The 21,098-nt window shown below is 45.9% G+C and overlaps 1 protein-coding gene across 11 annotated transcripts in view; it reads left to right on the forward strand.

Annotated features, from left to right (window-relative positions):
• UBR4 (ubiquitin protein ligase E3 component n-recognin 4) overlaps nt 1–21,098 on the forward strand; it is a 2,329,353-nt gene that overhangs the window by 1,762,422 nt on the left and 545,833 nt on the right. For 6 of the 11 annotated variants that reach the window (XM_078642505.1, XM_078642508.1, XM_078642510.1 and 3 more), the window contains 2 exons: nt 15,440–15,547; nt 15,941–16,057. In XM_078642505.1, coding sequence (XP_078498631.1) covers nt 15,440–15,547; nt 15,941–16,057 — 225 coding nt within the window. Of the gene's footprint in view, nt 1–15,439; nt 15,548–15,937; nt 16,058–21,098 lie in introns of all 11 variants that reach the window. The other 5 variants (XM_078642504.1, XM_078642507.1, XM_078642509.1 and 2 more) reach the window with 1 other exon arrangement.

A 21,098-nucleotide genomic window follows, 5' to 3' on the forward strand; every position in this document is an offset into this window, starting at 1 on the left:
AGACTGGATCTGGAAAGCTTTTCGTCAGCAGTACCCCTGCGCGTTGGTAGGTGGCGTTGGCCGACTCCACGTCCGTAGTTGGTGTCGTGGTCACTGGGATAATGTTGCAGAGGTTACTTAGACGCCGCCCTCGCGCGCTGACGTCAGTTCTGTTTCTTTTTCCGCACCAGAAAGTGCAAATCCGGAGAGAGCGGTACTCCCAATCATTTTTTGACTGAGTTTTTGCGACTTTTCTCGACTACTTTTTCGAGTCTTCATTGACTCCTGGTGGATGAGGGATGCCTGTTTTCAAGGCCTGCGGTTCCCGTACCCGACTGATGTCGGTAACCGATCCGCGCTGCATGTGCCTCTTCTGCCTGGAAAGCGACCAGAACCCCAAGTCATGCTCCGACTGCCGAACCATGGCCCGATGTCTTTGCGAGAGCGGTCCCGAAAGCGCCTCGAGGCCCGGCAGTTGGCTCCACGTCGCTCAAAGTCCTGGTCGTGAGGGGGGTCGCGGTACTGCTTGCGGAGCCATCACCAACACTCGTCATCCAAGTCTTCGCACTCGGTGTCAGGTAAGTCGAAGCACAAGAAGAAGTCGAAGAACCATTGTCGCTCTTTGACTTCCCCCTTGTCCGTCGGCCTTCGTGAACAAGGGTGTGTGTGGTGCCACTCCAGCGGCTCCACTTGCGGAGCCGCCTTGGTCGACTCAGGCCTTCCCTCCCTGACCGTGAGCGACCCCTGCCCAGCTTTGTCAATTTTACGAAGCGATGCATGTCATCTTTCGGCAGCCCAACTCCGCTGGCGAGCCTTCGGGACCCACGGACTCAGTTGGGGGCCCTAGGCCTTCGATGGCTCCGCCAGTGTAAGAAAGTGGCTCTATATATACTGGACCAAAGTAAGGTACAGTGTGTATAGAGTCCCCAATCTCCAGTAGTAAAACAGAGGTTAAAGTCAGATCTGACCTTACTCTCTACAGTGGTAGCTTGGTCGAGCAGTAAGGCAGTATCAGAGGACAGTGTAAAGCATTTGTTGTACACACTCAGTCAGCAAAAGGTTTCACACACTCAAGAACTGAACTCTAGGCCAATTGTTTTTATACCAAAAGATTGTTTTATTTTTAGAACAAACAGGTATCAAAATATACTTTTCTCAATATGAGTGACTTCAGGTAGTTACTTTGAGGAAAGGCAATAAACTTTGTAAGCACAATAGTTACAGTGGTTGCAATAGGCAACCCAATTCTAAACACAATTTAACATTGAGCTCAATGTGTTTTTCTACGTAAATGCAGTTGATTACTTTAAGGATTACTTTTCTAACCACAGGACTGGATCCTGGATTCAGTCCTGGGACCTAAGCTGTAAACAGTTAAGTAAAAGTGTTTCAGTTACAGATGTGATTTTTAAAGAATATAAATGTATTTTCAAAGTTGACACTTGGAAACTTTTCAGTGAAAAACTAGCAATGTTATCCTATGGAAGTAAATTCAAGTCACAGGTAAAGTAGGTTCTCATTACTTTTGTAATTCAGCACTGGAATCTCTACCAAAGACAGGTAAGTAATTACGTTTTAGAAGTTGGTACGATTTTTAAGGAATATTTGTAGTTTGCAAAAATGGACACTTAGAAGAATCCAAGAGATCAGCATGACTCTTCCACACCTCTGACCACGCCCTTTCGAAGTGCAGTGCGAAGCGAGCGAAGTGAAGCAAAGCAAAGTGGCTGGAGCGAAGCGTTGCAGGAGTGGGTGCCGGAAAGCTAGAGCCGTAATCGGAGCGGCGGCGAGCTGAGGACCGATTGAAGGGCCGAACTTTGGAGGCAGCGAGTTGGTGGCATTCTGGCAGCCTGAGCTCCCCGCATCTCGAGGCTCCGCGTATCGCTCCGCACCGCGCCGCACCACACTGCAAGGAGAGAGGCGGTGAGCCGGGTGTCGGGTGCGGGTTGGGCGGGAGCAGGCTGATAGCTCTATGCCCCTGAAGCACCGAGAGCCTTGAGCCCCTGAAGCCCCCCTGAATCACCACAACGTCAGCCAACAGTTCAAACGCCAGCAGCCAGCCACACCCTGCTGTTAAGCACGCCAGAAAAAACATCCGCCTATCACTTTAAGACTCAAGGGCCAGTCACGGAATCCAGCAGGCAAAGGGCAGGTAGGGGGGGAGCAGTGGCAGCAGCGAGCAGCATTCCTGCGAGAGAAGCAAACCTCGGCAGAGTTACCGGCGCAATGGGCTAAGGGAATTAAAGCACTATCTAAGCACTAATTAATGACTATAAAGCTAGTAAGCACCAGCATTAACGCAGGCAACAAGTAAAATTACGGAGGAGTGGAGCTCCCGATAAAACTGATTAAACTAACCGTGTGCTAAGAGCTTGTGAACTTGTGACCTGAGGTCCCAACAGTGGGATTCAAGCAGCCACCTCATACCTTGATGAGACTGACTGTAAAGCGACTTGATAAGACATAGAGAGTCGTCACTCTGCCAGACACCGCAACGCTTCAGCGCAGTTCCTCCCTGACGGCAGCTGTTCCAACTCTGTGTTGTGTCCCAAGCCACCCCACAGCACCTCGTGCCACACCTAGCGTAAGGTTTGGTAGCTGAGGAGGTGACCCGGCGGGGGAGTAGTCACTCGGCAGGACTCAGAGGGAGCAGACAGGCTTGGTAGGAGGTGCGGAAAGTAGAGTGGGAGGCGGTGAGGATCAAAGTTCGCAGGTACGAGTGTACAAGTGGCAAAGAACGGGAATATCAGACCATAGAGTGGAAGCCCTAGGACTCCGGCCACACCAATGCTGTGGAGGGACTTGTGAAGGCAGGGTAAATACAACAGACCGGAGGAGCAATACGAAAGATTAAAACAACAAAAAATGTAAATGTAGTTGAGCTTATATAGCGCACAGCTACCCGCAGTGGGTTTCCCGGCGCTTGCTTAGGGAACCCTTCCTGGTATTCCCCTGTGAGATAGCAGGGTATCCACAAGGTGGAAGTCAGGCATCCCGCCGCGAGGGGCTGTTGTGGAGATTAAGCAAGCTATTGCCCAGAGTCGCAGAGTGTGAACCCGTGAGTCGAGGAGGCACCGGGGCGAGAATTATCGAGTCCGTGGAATTTTTAGCCCAAGACCCCGCCGAGGCGGGGAATTGAACCCTGGTCCAGGACCGATCTCAGCTTCCGGGTCTGCTGCCTCTAACCCCTGAGCCACACTTCTCCAAAGAATATTAAAACCACGCCTAATCCCTAATCGGACGAGAAAAACCCGGAGAGCCGGGAATACGTATCCTTACGGTTTTAAAACTAGCTGGAAAAAATGAGATCCGGGAAAGTGCGGCAGGATATAAGCGAAAAGACACAAAATAACGAAGAAGAGAAAAACAAGGGCACACAAAAGACTAGAAGAAGAGAGAAGAAGGTTGAACAACAAAGAGAGAGAGACTACTGTCTGCACCTGAACTATCTACAACCAGCCCAAAACAAAACAAGACTGGGGATTCAAAAATTATTTTTCCTAAAGGACCCCATGGCAGCCATCTTTGGTCAAACGCAGGAACAAGTCGACCTACCCAGTCCAATTACACCAGTATCAAGGTTAAAAGATAATGAGCAGCAACAAACAAATAGAAAGAAGGAGGGAAACAAAGAAGTGCAAAAAACCTATATCGAACAGCCCAAAGCACAATCTAATAGACCAGCTACAAAACTCTCTGGCCTTTCCAAAGCTAAATAGTAATACTGGCACCTGTAAGTCGGTTGTGGTTCTAGCACAAATAAACAAAAACAACTCCCAAGTTCTTGAAAAAGACAAGGAGACAAAGACCACGGAGAGGAACAAGAGTAAGGGCAACCTATCAACAAGGGAAAACAAAATGGGGGTTGAGCACATGGCCATATAGGAGGACACATGGCAAACCCCATTTTCCATACCTGATGATATAAGCTTGGACAGACAAATAGAAATAGAAAAACAAATCTGAGAGAACCAAGACCTGCTAGTAGGCCACAGTCAAGTACAAGACCAGGAAAAGGGACCGAGTGGCAAAGAAAGGCTGGAATCTACACCAATACATTCAGACGACAACCTTAATAATAGGGATAAAAAGCAAGAAAAATCTAAAGGATGGTAAAAAAAAAAACTAAACCTAGCGTCCCCAATTACGATTTCCTCCATGAGTAGGTCAGAAGAAGTCAGAAGTCCAGGAAATACTGCCCAGAGAGGCCTACAAAGACCCATGGAGCATAACACTATTAAACACCTTGGACCAGGCAATTAAGGCCTTGAATTTCCAGTCGGACAAAATGGACATCCAAATCGATCTAATAAACCTTATTGCTGGTCACATTTCAGGCATAAACACCAGGCTAGACCATATGACAACTCTGCTCCCGAGGATGGTAACTGAGGGACCCCACACAGAGATCATCCAGCCAAGTTGTGTATGCGGCAAACTGGTGGACAACTTGTCAAATTTACCGGTCATACTAAAAGACATACTAGGGGCAGTCCAATCATCAGTCGTAATAAAAGAAAACAGAGTAAACATGAGCCCCAGAGGGGGGAAAAAAGGTTGAAGAGGAAATTGGGAGTGCAAATAAAGTAAGAGACCTTAACCAAATCAGTGATCAAGAACAAGAGATAAGCAAAACATATGAGGAAGATTTAGATCACAGCGCGCGCAGAATAGACAACAAACAAAGCGTAACTGTCAACACAAAATCAAAGTTAACAAAGAGACAAAGAAAGTGGGTCAAGAAAGGGAAAGCCCAACTCAAGGCCCCACCTTCTATAAATATGCTCACGTATCCAATCTTCCACCATTCCCCCTTAAAGGTAGAAAAACTACCCTCTGAAGCAAAGGCTTCAAAGCATATTGCCAAGGCCCACGACCAAGCATTTCAGTTAAACGCAGAGATCGGAAACATCCCGACAAACGAATCATCAACCTGCCCCTCGTCCGCAAAACAAAATTATAGACAAGGAAGAAAACATTTTTACATCTTAAAAGGAAAAACTATACAATCACTGGACATACACAAGATCCAAGTTGAGGGTGATGAAAGGGTTTTTGGCCAAGAGGATGGTGCAAATCGGGTAGTTATGATTCATCAGACGGACTAAACACAAATGCCTTAGGTCAAAATAGTAAAACGAGACACGCGAACCCAAAACGCCGCGAATAACGAGGTTATAAAACAAGATGTAAGCGACAAAACCAGCAAAAGGCAATTCACAACAAAGGCCGACGAAAAAGAAAATATAAGAACGCCGATAAAAGTAAACTCAAATTACCAAGGTCGAACCTGCAGTCTTCAACAAACAGACCAACACACAGAGAGTATTCAGATAATTAAATATATAATTAATGACAAAGCCGAGGATAAAAAAAACAAAGATAATGTACCCGTGGCCCATCCACAAAGGATAGCAGAAGCTACTGGAAAAAGAACTACAAACACTCAGAGGCTAGGAATTACAACAAATGGGAATGGCGACACAATAAAAGATACACAATGGCAAGAAGAAAAAGAAGTAAAATTGTCACCCCAAAATCAAGGAGAAACTACCGAAAAATTGTCATTCATACCGGAATATCAGACAACAGGGGGACAAGACTTTTTGAACAGAGGAAACATAATGCGGCTGCTTAGAGAAATCCCAGAACTGGGCGATATATCATCTCAAGATCTTCTGTCTGTAGAATTCAAACATAGGTCGAAGAGTCACTAACAACCTAGTCATCTAAGACCATAGTAGACAGAATACTCGCAACGAGCATGTCCTTTGAAGCATGGGGTATAGAGCTGAGGTGTCACCAACGGAATAAATAGCCATTCCCCCTCTTAAAAAATAAAATTACAGAAAAAACAAAAAAGGAAGAGGTGAACACCCAGAAATCATGCCTAAAGGGTGCATGTTCAGTAACTCCACAAAAAACACCACAAAATATAAGGAGACAGGTAAAAGCAGTGGAACAAGGATGTACTCAGGAACAGAGATCGGACTGGTCCTGGGTTGCAAAGTTCTTGAGCAATAAGTGCTCCTTGCCAGTCCAAAAGCACAAATGAGAATAATAAATTACAGCTATGGATAACGTTGCGTAACCAAAAGGAAACAGGGGAAAAATTAACTTGTAATGAGCAATCGATCGCTTCGAATCTACATACGATCAGCATCTGCTCCTGGCATGTCCATGGCTTTAATAGTATGGGGCAAGACCATGAAACTGCAAATTTCCTGGAACAACATGACTTAATACTACTACAAGAAACCTGGAATCTGAACCAGGTTTCCATCTCCGGTTACATAGAATTTCATATCCTTGCCGAAAAATTCTCTAAATTTGGACACCCGAGAGGAGGATTAACAACGTACATCACTCAGCAGTATAAATGAGAAGCGGAAGAAGTAGACACTGGGGTAAACTGGGTACAAGCAACAAAACTCACAGAGGCAAGATTCAACGGTACGTATTCACAACCTATTATTGCTTAATGTGTATGTACATCTGGAAAATAAACTGAAAAACGAAAAACTGTTAATACTAATAACCATGATAAAGGCATTACAAAGTTCTCACGAATCATGCTCTATGATTATCTCAGGAGATTTTAATAGCAATCTAATGAAAGACGACAAAATAACTCAAGATTTCGGAGTCCTGGGCCTTTCAATTCTAACTATGAAGGAAAAAGGAAACATAGTCATACCGGTAACCTTTGTAAGCGGCAATTGGAAGTCATCAATAGACTTTACAATAATGAGCAATAGCTTGACATCAATGGTGAGTTTGTTCACGGTTGGACAACGTATAGAAAGCGACCATCTCCCATTGATTACCAAAATAAAAATGTTGGTCAGCAAGACCAAAAAACTAAATACCGTCATTCAGCATACTGAAAAATGTAATCTACGTAAGCTGAAATGGGGCGGAAAGGATATAAAACCAACCATGGACAAATTCAAAAAAGAATTGCTCAGACTAACACCGGAAGAAAAAGAAACCCTATAAAAACATGGGAATACCTATGTGAGGCCCTAACCAGAAACCCCCCAACCATAAAACAGAAGGCTGGAAGAATCAATACCGGGAAGAAGCCATGGTATAACATTACCTTGCGGGTGGAAAAAAGGAAAATCACACACGAAGTTCGGAAGCAGGTAAAAATGATGAAAAGTGGAAAAAAAACAGATAAGGCAAAATTAAACGTCATGCGGAAAAGATACTGGAGCATGCTGAGTAAGGCAAAAAAACATACCAAGAAGAAATCTGGACAAAACTATTAATTGCTGGGAAATATAAAAATGCCCGATCATTCTGGGGTATTATTAATAAACTAACAAAGGGCAAATACTTAAGACAGGAGGCAGGCATTGGAGAAAGTAAGTGGATCCAGCATGTCAAAAACATGTTTATTGACAGGGAGGATGGCCAAATGTGGTACTGTCAAATTGAGTGCGAACTATGCTCTAGAAACTCTGAACATGTGGAAAACATTCTAGGAATACGAAATACTCAGGAGGATAAGAGGAAGACACTTTTAAACGGTGAAAACTGGAAAAAAGAAGAAACTACCAACAGACCCACCGTAATACCAGAAAACTCAGAAGACACGGCACCAGCTTCTGACACCCTTATCACATTTGAACAGCTACAAATAATAATAAATCGCCTGAAAAAAGAGGGAGCTGCGGTTCCAAATGGGCTTCCAAATGCCATTTTCAAATACTCCCCTGAGTTCTGGGCAGAATATTTAACACCGCTCTTTAATTTAATCTACAGCCAGAACAAACTGCCCAAGTCCTGCAATGGGAGCATAATACACCCCATTTTCAAACAAGGCGATCATAACGAGCCGGGGAACTACAGGCTGATATCGCTGATGGACGTGAAGGCAAAACTATATGGGACATGCTTATTGTCACATCTTCAAGACTGGATGGAAGACACAAAGATAATTCCTATGTTCCAAACGGGTTTCCGGCCAAGGACGGGTACACTAACAAACCTGACAACCCTGGCTCTACTGAAGGTAAAAGCGAAACAAATAAGACCAGACTTTACGCTTGTTTTATAGATCTGCGTGCAGCGTTTGACAGGGTGAACCGAACCCGATTGTGGAAAAAATGAAGTGCATGGGGCCTTCCGAAGATCGTACTGGAGGCTATAATGAGTTTGTACAGTAACACCTGGGCACGAGTAAAATTGGGAGACGGAAGCAGTATTACGGCCGAAATTGACACACAACAGGGCCTAAAACAAGGCTGTGTACTGGCCCCAAGTTTATTTAATCTTTACATGGCAGACATTGTCAGTCACATGCAGGTCGGGGAAGGTCATCCACCACACCTGTCAAAAACCCCAATTCCCTTCTTGCAGTATGCGTACGACATTGTTGTTCTGAGTTAAACTCCAATAGGCCTGCAAAGGATGATCAACAATCTAGTAACCTATTTGGAACATAAAGGCTTGGAACTAAATAAAAACAAAACCAAAGTGGTCCGCATTGTAGACCCTAAAAAATCAACATTTAAATGGTACGCAAGCAGCTCCCCAATAAAGGAGGAAGCATCATACAAGTACCTAGGTCTGAAACTGGGGCGAGGCCAAACAAACAAAGAACACAAATTAGATCTAAAGGCAAAAGCGCAGTCCCTGATTTTCGCTTACAGACAATTACAGAATAAACTAAGTTGCCCAAACTACACACACTTACTGAACGTGATAAAAGCGCAAACACTACCCACCTTGTCATACGCATTGGTTACCTGGTGTGGTAAAGAGGCGGGCTGTTAAACAGCCTACAAACAAAAGTATACAAGGCGGCGTTAAACCTCCCAAAATCAGCATCACCGGCGCAGGTTCGATTAGAATTCGGCCTGCTGAACCAGAAGTATTGCAGTATGGGTACTTTTGTGAAACTCTGTCACAAAATACGTATATCAGAAGAAGGCTCCCTGGACAATCTGTGCTGGAAAGAAATCGAAACCCAGATGGAAAAGCACCCCCACCACAGTTGGGGAGTTGTCTTGTCCCAATCCTTGATTTGTATAGGTCTGGAATCAACGTGGGACCTGGTGCCAGATAGAAACAGCTTTGACATAATTACAAACAAAGCTGTAAAATGGAAATCCTATCTGGAAGACAAATCAAGTATTGCAAAACGACGACACGGGTGGACAGTGATAAACTCTTATTCCGGGATAAAACCACAGCCTTACTTAGAAAGCCAATTTAACATGCCTATAAAGCAAAAATATATAGAATATCGGCTGGGCCTACAGTTTTCAAAGGACCTGTTACCATCCTGGAAAGGTAGTCACATGGACCCTTGTTGCCGCCTATGCGGGTATCAAAATGAAACATTAACTCGCCTGCTATGTGCTTGCCCAGCTCTCATGTAATTAAGGAAACGGTTTTTAAAAAACATTTTTAATAAACTGAACATTCGAACATGCAGGCAAGCTATAATTCGATGGCTAGACGGATCGTCCCCTATGTTGGCTTGTAGGGGGGTTAAATATATGAGGAAGGTACAATCTCTCTTAGTACAAGCGGAAACAGTGGAGTCATGTGAAGAGAAATTGCATACTTGAGAACTTTTATCCACGCACAGAAGTATACATTTGGAATGAAATAATAGAGATTGTTTTTAATTACATGGTCCACTCAATCAAACTTGTTAAAGGTTAAGCACAGTATTTATTGGTTTTAACGATGATTCTCATATGTATTTTTGTAATAATTTTTAATAATTGTAAACAATAAACTTGACTTGACTTGACACTTAGAAGAACTTTCACAGAAAAACAGTCAATGGTTTCCTATGGAAGAAAATTCAGGGTACTGGTAAGTACAGTTATAATTACTTTTGCGGTTCAGTACTGGGCTAAAAGGTACAATACTGGCTTCTCTCCTGATCGGGGGTGAGTAATTTGGAATTCGTTATTCGGCTGATTTTAGATGAATATTTTAAAGTTTCAAAACTTCACACAGAAGAATTTCCAAGTGAAACCAGTCAATGTTAACCTATGGAAGGAAAGTGAGTTATCGGCTTTCAGGTGAGTACTCGACTGGTGAAGGTATGGTTCTGGGCATAGACTCAGGGGTCTCCCAGGGTCGGAAAGGTACAGTAGTTACACCCTCAGCAGCACAGGGGCAGCCGGGTGCAGAGAGAGTAGGCCCAATGCAATCCAATGGAGGGTAGGGGGCCTGTGGTTGGTGGCTGCAGGCAAGCAGGCCACAGGGCTGTGGGAGCTGAGCTCCTGGTCACTGACTCAGGGCAAGTGTGGAAGTAGAGTTGCACTTCCAGCGGCACTCGGGCGGCTGGGTGTAGTGTGCTTTTGAGCAGTCTGGCGCTCAATATTATCCAATGGGAAAGTTAAAAAGTGAACAAAGGCTGCAGGCTCGGGGACGGAGATTCTTCAGGTGCGACCACCACTTCAAGAGGTACGTTGGGATCTTGGAGAAGAGGTAGCTACCCCAAAGGAAGGCACAGGGGACCGTGGGACGCTTGGTGCAGGGGTGTCTTTTGGCTTTGGGAAATTTTACCCTCAGGTGGTCGCGGTTGGAGTGGCCCCTGGTTCTGAGGCTGCAGGCGTCGTCTGAGTCGTCGAGGAGGGTCTTTGGGCACTGGACTTCGGGTCCCAGTCGCCGGGGGGACATCCTCGTGGTCTTGGATCACTCAGGCACAGGCCGGGCTGGGCAGGCGCAAAGTAGGCTGGGTTTGCGGTTCCTGGCTGGCACCAGGGGTATTGCTGTTTGAGCAGAATCCAAGTCTTTTGGAAGGTTCAAGGCAGGCAGGTCCTCCGAGGTTTTCACGGTTGCTGTCGCAGGAGACGCAGGAGTTTCGCAGGAGCAGGTTCAAGGATCAACAGGTAGGTAAGGTTCTGGGGCCAAGTCAGGGGGCATCGTCCTTTTGTTAGCAGCTGCACAGCAGGTCTTGTTGTTTTTTGGTCTTCTTGTTGTAATCGGGATCTGAGGAAGGAAGGTTCAGGGTGCCCCTAAATACTAAATGTAGGGGTGTTACAAGTAGGACAAGGGCAGGGACCAATAGGTCCCTGGCCTGGGGTGGGTACACCCCCCTAGCCTGCTCCTCTCCTGTGGAAGGTGGCCAGGAGCCTAGCTGTGATTGGGCAGGGCTCCCCATCTTCAAGATGTCCGGAGCCCGGGGTCGTGCTTCACCTCGCCTCCCCCACCTGAGGGGTGGGGTTGGCACAGGCTGGCAACCCCCGCCCCCCTTCCTGGCTAAGGGTTTCCCGCCAGTCTTCCCGCCAGAGTGGGGGTCAGAACTGGTGGGGGCCAGTTGCTGAGTACAGCAAGTGGTCTGGAGAAGCTCACAAAGGCGGCATGCCTTTGAAGCTTCCCCCTGCCCATCCTGGGGGAGGAGACCTAGCACCTCGCCCAGGATGTGCATTGTTGCAGGCCCAGGAGAGCGGGGGGCTCTCCTCCCAGGGGTCCAGCAACATGTCTGCTGTGTGGCAGCCTAGGCAGCCTATCAGACCAGACGTGGATTGTAGGTTATATTTCAGGGGGCATCTCTAAGATGCCCTCTGTTGTGCATTTGACATTATACCCCACACTGGCATCAGTGCAGATTTAATGAGCTGAGAAGTTTCATATCAAACTTTTCAGTCTTCAGTGAAGCCATCATGGTGCTGTGGAGTTCGTAATGACGACCTCCTCGCACCATATACTCTTAATGGCAGCACTGCACTTTCAGTGCCCAGGAATGGCCCTGGGTACTGTAGGGGCACAGGGCTCATGCACCTGTGCCCACACCACTGGCATAGTGCACCCAGCTAGAGGGGTGACTGATGGATGCCAGGGCAGTGAGCTTGTGGGCATGGCCCACAGGGATGTGGGCCATGTCGACTCTCTGTTTAGTTCTGTACTTAGACACTCATCCTGCAATGGCAGTGTGTGGGTGTCAGGGTGCAGGGCCCCTAAGGGTGGCACAATAAGTGCTGCAGCCCTTAGGGGTCTTCTTTAGTCACCATGCCCTGGGTATCCAGGGTACCATTTACTAGGGGCTGACAGGTGGCCAGAGATGCCAATTAGGTTTTAGTTTCAACACAGTTTTAGGGAAGGAACACAGGCCGTGGGTACCTGGTTGGCAGTAACCCAGGGTACACTCAGTCAAAGCACATCAGCAGTTCAAAAAAAAGTGGGGGCATACCAATGAAAGAAAGATGGCACTTTCTCACAATCCCCTTTCTGCCCCTCTTTCAGAATTCCTTCTGTTCTTTCTTTCTTTGGCCCAGCAGGGTTCTGCTCTGGGAACTATCAAGGGCTACCTTTCTGCCATTTCAGCATTTCTTAGGCTTACTGATCAGCCCTCTCTTTTCAAGTCCCCTGTTGTAAATAGATTCCTCAAAGGCATTACTCACCTTTTCCCTTCTATTCCCTTCAGAAAGCAACAGTGGAACCTGAACCTGGTTCTCACATATTTAATGTGCGTTCCTTTTGAGCCTCTTCACAACTGTCCTCTTCGTCTGTTAACTTTGAATACTGCTTTCTTGTTTGCCATCACCTCTGCTAGAAGAGTGAGTGAGCTCCAGGCTCTTTCTTGCAAACCTCCTATTCTGTCTGTCCATCCGGACAAGGTTGTGCTCAGAACACGTCCATCCCTTCTGCCAAAGGTGGTGCCTGCCTTTCACATCGGGCAGACCATCACTTTGCCCACCTTCTTTCCGCCTCTGCATCCTTCCAGAGAGGAATAGAGGCTCCACCGTTTGGACCCAAAATGTGCGCTCTCATTTTACCTGAATCGCACACAACATTTCCGGGTGGATGACCAGATCTTTGTTGGCTACGTAGGCACCAAGAAAGGTCAGTCCGCCTGTGTATGGACTATCTCCAGATGGGTCGTCTTGTGTATTAAAGCCTGTTATTCTCTGGCGGAAAAGGAGCCTCCGGTGGGGCTGCACACTCATTCCAACAGGGGGGCGGCTGCCAGTACGGCATTGGGACGTCGTGTCCCCTTACAAGACATCTATCAGGCAGCTAAGTGGGCCTCGTTGCACACTTTTACTAAGCACTATTGCCTGGACAGCCAAGTCCGGAGAGACGGCTTCTTTGGCCGTTCTGTTCTTCGGGACTTCCTGGTGTGATCTTGGTTCGATGACCCACCACCGGGGTTGGTATTGCTGGGGTATCTATTCTAAGGTAAGGAATCTATCACTGTGTTTCTTTCCGATGAACAAATTACTTACCTTCGGTAACAATATATCTGTAAGAAACATTAGTTAGTGATAGATTCCTTACCGCCCCACCCATCCTCCCCATTCTGCTAACTGATTTCTAGGGTTAAGGTCATCCCTTTCAGGTCCTTAGTTTCAATGCACCAGTGGTCAGTATATTCCATGGCTCTGCGTTCCTGGCGCGGAAAGTTGTGTATAGAACTGACATCAGCGCGCAAGAGTGGTGTCTAAGTAGCTGCCACGACGTCATCTCGGCGAACACACCGCCGGACGCGGAGCCGCACAACGCCACATTTTGGCGCGCAGGGATACTGCTGATGAAAACTTTCCGGATCCAGTCTGACGCCTAGGGGTAATTCTAAAGTAAGGAATCTATCACTAACTAATGTTTCTAACAGATATATCGTTAGTGAAGGTAAGTAACTTGTTCATCAGTTGAAATATTATATCTTGTCAAGTCCTTTTGTATAGTTAAAGAATTGGGTCCGTGTGCCTAAAGCACTACAGCCTTTCTCTCATCGTCATGTGGCAAACAGACATTTTTTTGTGTCAAGGATATCATGTAGACCTCCATGAATCAAGCCTTGTGGCACCTGTCATCGCGGCATGTCAGTGACCGACCCCCACCTCGTTTGCTTGTGATACCTCAAGCGTTGCCATGACACGAAGGACGTGCCAGGGCGATCTTTGAAGCTCTTTGTTGCCCAGCAGCTGACACCGTCAAAAGCGTCTCCTTGGAGATTCCAGTCCCATTTGAGGAATAGCTGGAGCTCCAAGTCCTGTTTTCACTCGAGGTCCTCCGGACACCCGGGGAAGAGGCACAAAAATAAGTCCCAATGAGCTTCCACTTCACCTCTTTTTGTCGTCCGTCGACGAGACCGGTAAGGAGCATCAACTCTCTAGGCAAGGTTCTGTGGCGCCTTCCCCTATTTCCGGGAGCCTGAGTGACCCTGCTCAAATAAGGATTTTTACGAGGATATGTGCTCCATATTTGAGCAGGCCAACTCCCTCCAGGGAGCCTGATGGCTCAGCGTGGTCAGAGGAGCCCCTACCTGTTCTACTCTGTCTGCTCCGGTCACTGCACCGGTGGGGTGTCATGGATCAGATTGTGGATCCGGGACCTACCCTGAAGTCGATGCCTCTGGCGCCAACCGATGGTGCTAATCCACATTGCTCAGTGTTGACTCCGGCGCCGACGGAGCCCAGAGGTTCTACGTTGTTGCCTGTGCATTTCGATGAAGTTTCAGGCATGGGTGAGGATTTGGAAGGGTCCATGGACCCTCTAGAACAACAGCTAGAAGATCCTGTGGAACAATTGGTGTGGTATTAGGGTCTTGGAGAAGACAGTGGACTAGACACATCTCCAGATACTTGTATGCTCTCTCCACCTAGTGGTGCTACGGAGGAGGGGGCATCTTATGCCATGATGGTGAGGAGACCAGCAGTTGTCCTTAGCCTGGAGCTGCCCTTGGTGTAGTTCAAGACTAATCTGTTGACCGAGGTGCTTCAGCCTGGGGCTTCCACGTTCGAACCCCTTTTGCCCTTTAATGAAGCACTAACAGATGTCCTTCTATGCAAGTGGTCCAAGCCTAGCACAGGGACTCCTGTGAACAGGACAGTTGCACGCTGCCATCACCCTGCACTGGTCAATCCTAGGTTCCTCAGCCAACACACCACCCCTGAGAGCTTGGTGGTTCAGTCTTCAACGTCCCATAGTGCATTCCCTTCTGCTCCACCCGGATTGGGTATCCAAGAGGCTGGACACACTAGGGAAGAAGATGTTTTCAAGTGTTTTTCAATGCACCCTATAGGCTTATAATGCAGCCGTTTTGCAGATTGAATTTCCTAAGTCTACTCATTAAAGATGAGTTGAAGTGGTACCTTTCCTCCTGTTGTCTATATTCTGTAGTATATCGTTGCAAAAACAGTTTGTCAGTGAATTAATTATCCTTTTTGTCTCATAGGAGGCTGTATTGATGTGTGAAAAAAATGTTATATAGCTGTATATATATATGTTGTCATATACAGTTTTTTATATTTTCCGGGGTCCCTGTGCATGGGCGGGAATATTCAGTGCTGATGACTTTGAGGATACTCCTGGAAGAGACCTAGGATTACAGGTAAGTAACTTATCCTTATTGGAGCATCTACTAATTTCTTATATAGTGCTGCTCGGCTGCCAGTGCAGTGCTACTCGGCAGCCAGTTTCATGTCCGACAGTGTTCTTCAACTGTGACTTGCACCTTTTCAAGCCAATTATTTCTTCTTAGGTAGTTCTAATGCTGACGACGGACCTGGATGGGGAAGATGAGAAGGATAAAGGCGCCCTTGACAATCTCCTTTCTCAGCTCATTGCAGAGCTATCAATGGACAAGAAGGTGAACAGTAATGGGATTGCTGGTAGTGGTGGGCTCTAGATAATGTGGCATGTTTTGCTGAAGCTGTGGGGTAAAGTTTTTAAAATAAATTGTGTGTGCTGGATACCGGGCTAGTTTGCATTTTCAACTTCTTAGAATATGCCCTCACTAAGAAGGAGGGTCTAATGACATGTTATAATGTAAACTGTTTCGCATATATGACTCGTTAGTGGTAGGCATATTGATTGCATTGTCATTATTTAAAGAGAGCGGGATCCAGCTACCTGACCAGTGTGTTATCCTTTGTTACGTAGGTCATGGTTTGAGATAGGTCCATGTTTCAGTTCCTAAGTTTTATCCAGTCTCATCTTGCAGCCTTTTTGATGTCCTTTTTGTACCTATTTGTCTTAGCAGGATGTCTCAAAAAAGAATGAGCGAACCGCTCTGAATGAGGTGCATCTGGTGGTTATGAGACTTCTCAGCGTTTTTATGTCTAGAACGAAGTCAGGATCCAAGTCTTCCATCTGTGAGGTATAGTATGACACTTTGCATCTTCTGTGTGATTTGATATGGGCATCCAATTTCCTTAGATTTATTTCTGTTTACATAGACAATTTTCCCTTTTCTGAAGTGGGCATATTGCTTCCCCCATAATGGTTAACAAGCTCCTTATAGAGGCCTATTGTATTCTTAACAGTGCTTTGCAAGTCTTACACGATGTAGGTAGGTGTCTATTCTAGTCCTAATTTGGGAGTAGTACTATCATGAGGAACACATCTTGCTATTCATATATTAGCAGGCCTAGCTCAGAAACAATCTTGTAGTGCATAAAGTGCCTTTGTATATTTTACGAGAGTTTAACAGCAGTTTTACCTCTGACTCCATAAATCATACAAAACAAAATTTCAAACACAGATCTCCCTTTTATTGACTCTGCGATTGTGCTTATTGCTTGTTCTTCTTTGACAAAACTTTCATATCAATTTCGTATCCCTACATCTAGTACATAATGATCTCAACAATATTTTATGTCACAATTATTCACAACACATATACACAACATAAACATTACTGGCAACAAAAGACAAATATTTACAAATGTGTACACATGTTATGTTCAAATTCACTTCTGGCAATTACTATGCTCATTATCGGGGGAGTCACCTGATTCTATATAAGTTCCCCGAATACCTATATAGTCCTACTATTTTATGCCTAAACCAAAATATTTCTTTCTAGGCACTTCCTCTATTTGGGGTCCTATTAGGGGTCAGAGGTTATTTCTAGGCATTGTTGGAGTGAGCTAGAACACTCTAGCTCTACTCGCTAATTTGAACAGTGTCCCTTGAAGTTTTATTGCTCTGATCCGCTAAGAGTGATGCCAAAGCGTTTCGACCTTGCGAATTCTGGACCGTTACTTTAAGTAAGGTCTTCTTCAGGGCGCGATGTATTTGAGGTAGGACATTAGTCAATCTGTATGGAGAATGATAACTTAACTAATTTTAGTGTTTTGGACTTAAAAGATACTAGGCTGTGCAAACTTATTTATTCATATTTTATGTACTGACTTTTGTGGCAAAGTACTCTTGATGGAAATTTGCTGTCTATATCAAAGATAAAAATAAAATAAATAGACCAATAAGTTGGCTTATTTTTCACTGTGAATGTCTGGAAAGTAAATAGATTTCATTGTCATGGACCTACCTGAGCTGTGGAGCTTCTGTTTTATTTTATTGGTGGTCTATCTTCGTGTATTTAGAATAACTGAGTTACACCTTTAGTAGAGGGAAAATATTCAACTAAGACCTATTCTATTTCTTTAACTATGTTATGTGCGTTATCATGTATGCACCTCGTGGGTCCGACATCGCAAGGTGTAATATTACATGGGCCGGCCCTACTTTCTTTTATGCGGAGTTGACATGCATTGTTAGTGTGCAGCTTGGTGTCATACTTGTGGTTTAAACGTTTGTGATTCACGCGTGGGCGTGCTCATGCGCTTGATCTTTGGTTAGTTTATCCCGCTTTGGTGTATTAAAGTAGTCTGCAAAAAGGCTCAGTCTATGCTCGATACCTGATTGAAGCAGCTCTTTATGGTATCTCAAAGCTGTGCCCCTCTTCTGGAAAGCTCATGTCTCTCTATGTCCCAGCGTTTATGCCAGTGCTCGCTGTCTCTGTTGGCTTAGCGTGTGACGTCTTCTTGATGCACAGCGTTACCTTGGCAATGCTTCAGTTTTCTAGCGTCATGAATCCCACTTCTTGCGCACGCGTATTGTGCTGAAGTTCTTTGTAGTTTTCACATCTTTCGGAAGCGTAACCATGCGCAGCGTTACCTTGGCAATGCTTCAGCCACAGTCCAAATGAAATGAAATGGACCGTACTGAGAAAGATAATAGGAAATGATACTGAGAATCTTCTATCCAAAATAGAAGCTAAGTTGATACTGTTTCTAGATACAACTGATAATGGCCTGAACGAAATGTCGGAGATTACTAACTGTGGATAATTTCCCACTAAATAGTCGAGAAAACGGTAAATCACACTATAAAGATGTAGTTGTGATATTATTGATATCTGTTTTATTTTACACCCAAGAATTAAACATAGATTTGGCTTTCCATTTGTCTCATCCATCACAATACTACAATATACAGAAAATAGGAGAAGCACAACAAAGAAAACTAAAACATCTAAAACTAAGAAGATAGAGAACAACAGGAGAAACAAAATATGGTATATCAAAATATTGAAACCAAGAATAGAATGCTGAGTAAACGAGAAGTGCACCGCTGAGGTTTAAAATGAAATGAAAAAGGGTTTTGTTAAGCGCGGCTGCTGCCCTGAGGCGTCCAGGCGCTAACAGACTAAGTCAATACCCTCCAGAAAAGAGTAAGAATGGAGTTAAACTTATTTATTAAAAAGGAAGGTTTTAAGCTGTTTGCGGAAGGTCGTCAAATTAGGATTGGATCTTAGGTGAAGGGGAAGTGAGTTCCACAGTTTGGCTGCATTGTAAGAAAATGACCGGCCTCCAGCTCTAGATCTCCGAATCCGAGGGACTACCGCCAAAAAGGCGTGGAGAGAACGGAGCTGTTTTGTGGGTCGATAGGGAGGGATCAGCGTGTGATTAATTACTGGGCCGGATTTCCAATATGCTTGATGGGAAATGCACATAGATTTGAACTCAATTCTCTCCCTCACCGGGAGCCAATGCAGGGATCTCAGCCCACGCTTCACTGATGTACTACGCGGCAGGCCAAGCAGTGCGCGTGCTGCGCAGTTCTGAGTCCGCTGGAGTTTTTGCAAACAGTAGTCAGGCGCCCCTAAGTACAGGGCGTTACTGAAATCCAGACGAGACTGGATGAGACCCTGCATAACTACCTGCTTGGCCTCAAAAGGAAGGAGTGGAAGGATTTTTTTCACCCTCCTGATGAGACCAAAGCAAGTCGCAGACAATTTAGTTGCTTGGATGTTAAAAGTCAGGGTTTTGTCCAACCACACCCCGAGACTTTTTATATTGTCTCTGGGTGTGGGGGGCGTGCCCAAACTAACGGGCCATAACAAGGGGTTTCAGTAGCTGACAAGGTGGAGGGAGCTGATGGACCCATAAGCATCAGCTCGGTCTTGTCACCGTTAAGTTTGAGACACGACTGCGTCATCCAGTTTTTGATCTGTTCTAGACCAGTTGTCAAGCTGTCCTGTGGCTGCTGGCAGTTCTTTTGCGCAAGAGAGACCACTAGCTGAGTATCGTCCGCGTAGAGCATGATCTTAAAACCATAAGGACGGACGATCTCAGCCAGCGGTCTCATATATGCGTTAAATAGCGTAGGGCTCAAGGATGAGCCCTGCGGGACCCCACAGCCCAGCGGCAAGCTTGCAGAGACGGAAGTTCCTTCAAAGACTTGGAAGGTTCGGTCACTGAGAAAAGACTTGAACCAGGACAAGGCTCCTCCTGATATTCCAACATTGTGGAGACGGCTTAAAAGGATTTTGTGATTCACCGTATCAAACGCCGCGCTCAGATCAAGGAGGATCACTGCCGCTGATCCCCCCTGATCCAAGATCCGCCTGGCCTCCTCTGTGACTGCCATTAAAGCAGTCTCCATCCCATGTTTTGGGCAGAAACCCGTCTGAGTGATATCCAGCAGATGGTTACTCTCGAGAAAACTAGTGAGATAGGTGTTAATATGTTTCTCGAGGATTTTGCTTACCCAGGGGAGCAGGGAGATCAGGCGATAACTATTGAGGTCGGCGGGGTCTAGGGTGGGTTTCTTCAGGAGTGCACGTACCATAGCGTGTTTCCAGGTGGGTGGTACTATCCCAGTCGCTATGGAGGAATTCAGTAACTCCAAAAGCGTGGGCAGTATGACTTGAGAGGCCGAAATCAACGTATTTGGGGGGGCAGGGTTGCATGGGGAGCGGGACTTTATTTGGGGCATCAGAGCCTCAAGTGTTTCTGGGTCCAGCTGGGGAAAATGATCCAGGGTGTTTTGATGGGAGTCCTCAGCATCTATAGCGGGCTGTGGTCCTAGGGAAGGGGGGGTCTGGGTCTGTGTCTGGAAAGGATGTATACATTTTATTCACCTTGTGAGAAAAGTAATCTGCCAGATCATTACACCTGGAGAGTGAATTATGGATAGCGGCTGAGGGGGATGGAAGCGTGGTGAGAGTTTTTAGTATAGGATATATCTCTTTAGGTTTAGACCTGGCCAGCATAATTTTCTCCTTGTAAAAGGCCGATTGTGCTGATTTTATTTCAGATTTATAGGCTCTGATAGCCTCCCTCTAGGTAGCTTTGTCCGTGGCATCATAACCCAGACGCCACTTCCTTTCCAGCCTTTTGCATAAGCGCTTGTTATCTCTGAGTTTTTCCGAATACCAAGCCGCTGTTTTCCGGTGTCTTTTTTGGCTGGTGATACGGAAAGGGAGTACAATATCAAGTGATTTCTTAATCCAATTATTGTATTTCTTGTTGTTGGAGAGGGGATCGCCGGTAAATGAGGGGCTAGAAGTTTTAAGACTGCTAGCCCACTGGTCCAGATTTAGTCTGTGCCAGTTTCTCATTTTTTTTCGCGTGGTGGGGATGCTGAAGGAAGGGTTGTGAGTGGTCCAGGTGATAGGAATCAAAAATGATCTATCCAGGGAAGGCGGGTGATGGTGCCCACTTTGAGATGTGCGCAATTGCTAAAAACAGGGTCTAAAAGATGTCCTTTGACATGGGTAGGGGAGGGGACAAGTTGTTCCAGCTGAACTGCAGCTAAATTTGCCGTCATCTCTACGGCGAGATTGTCCGTGAGTTTGTCGAAGTGTATATTAAAATCGCCAAGTAACGTGAAATTTGCCGGGGAGGTGACCAGTTCGGCCACGACAGAGGATAGCGCAGTGTGAAATTGTTTGACTGGGCCAGGGGGGCGATAGATGAGTGCCCGTAAAACTGTCATTGGGAGAGAATTCAATGACAACGGGCATACTTTCACAGTCCGCGATGATCTCCAAAGGACAGCGACAGGTGTACGTGTCTTTATAGATAATTGCGAGCCCCACGCCTTTTCCAAGAGTGCGATCTACGCTGGTT

This window comes from Lissotriton helveticus, chromosome 5_1 (genome assembly GCF_964261635.1).
Source record: "Lissotriton helveticus chromosome 5_1, aLisHel1.1, whole genome shotgun sequence".
Classification (NCBI taxonomy): domain Eukaryota; kingdom Metazoa; phylum Chordata; class Amphibia; order Caudata; family Salamandridae; genus Lissotriton; species Lissotriton helveticus.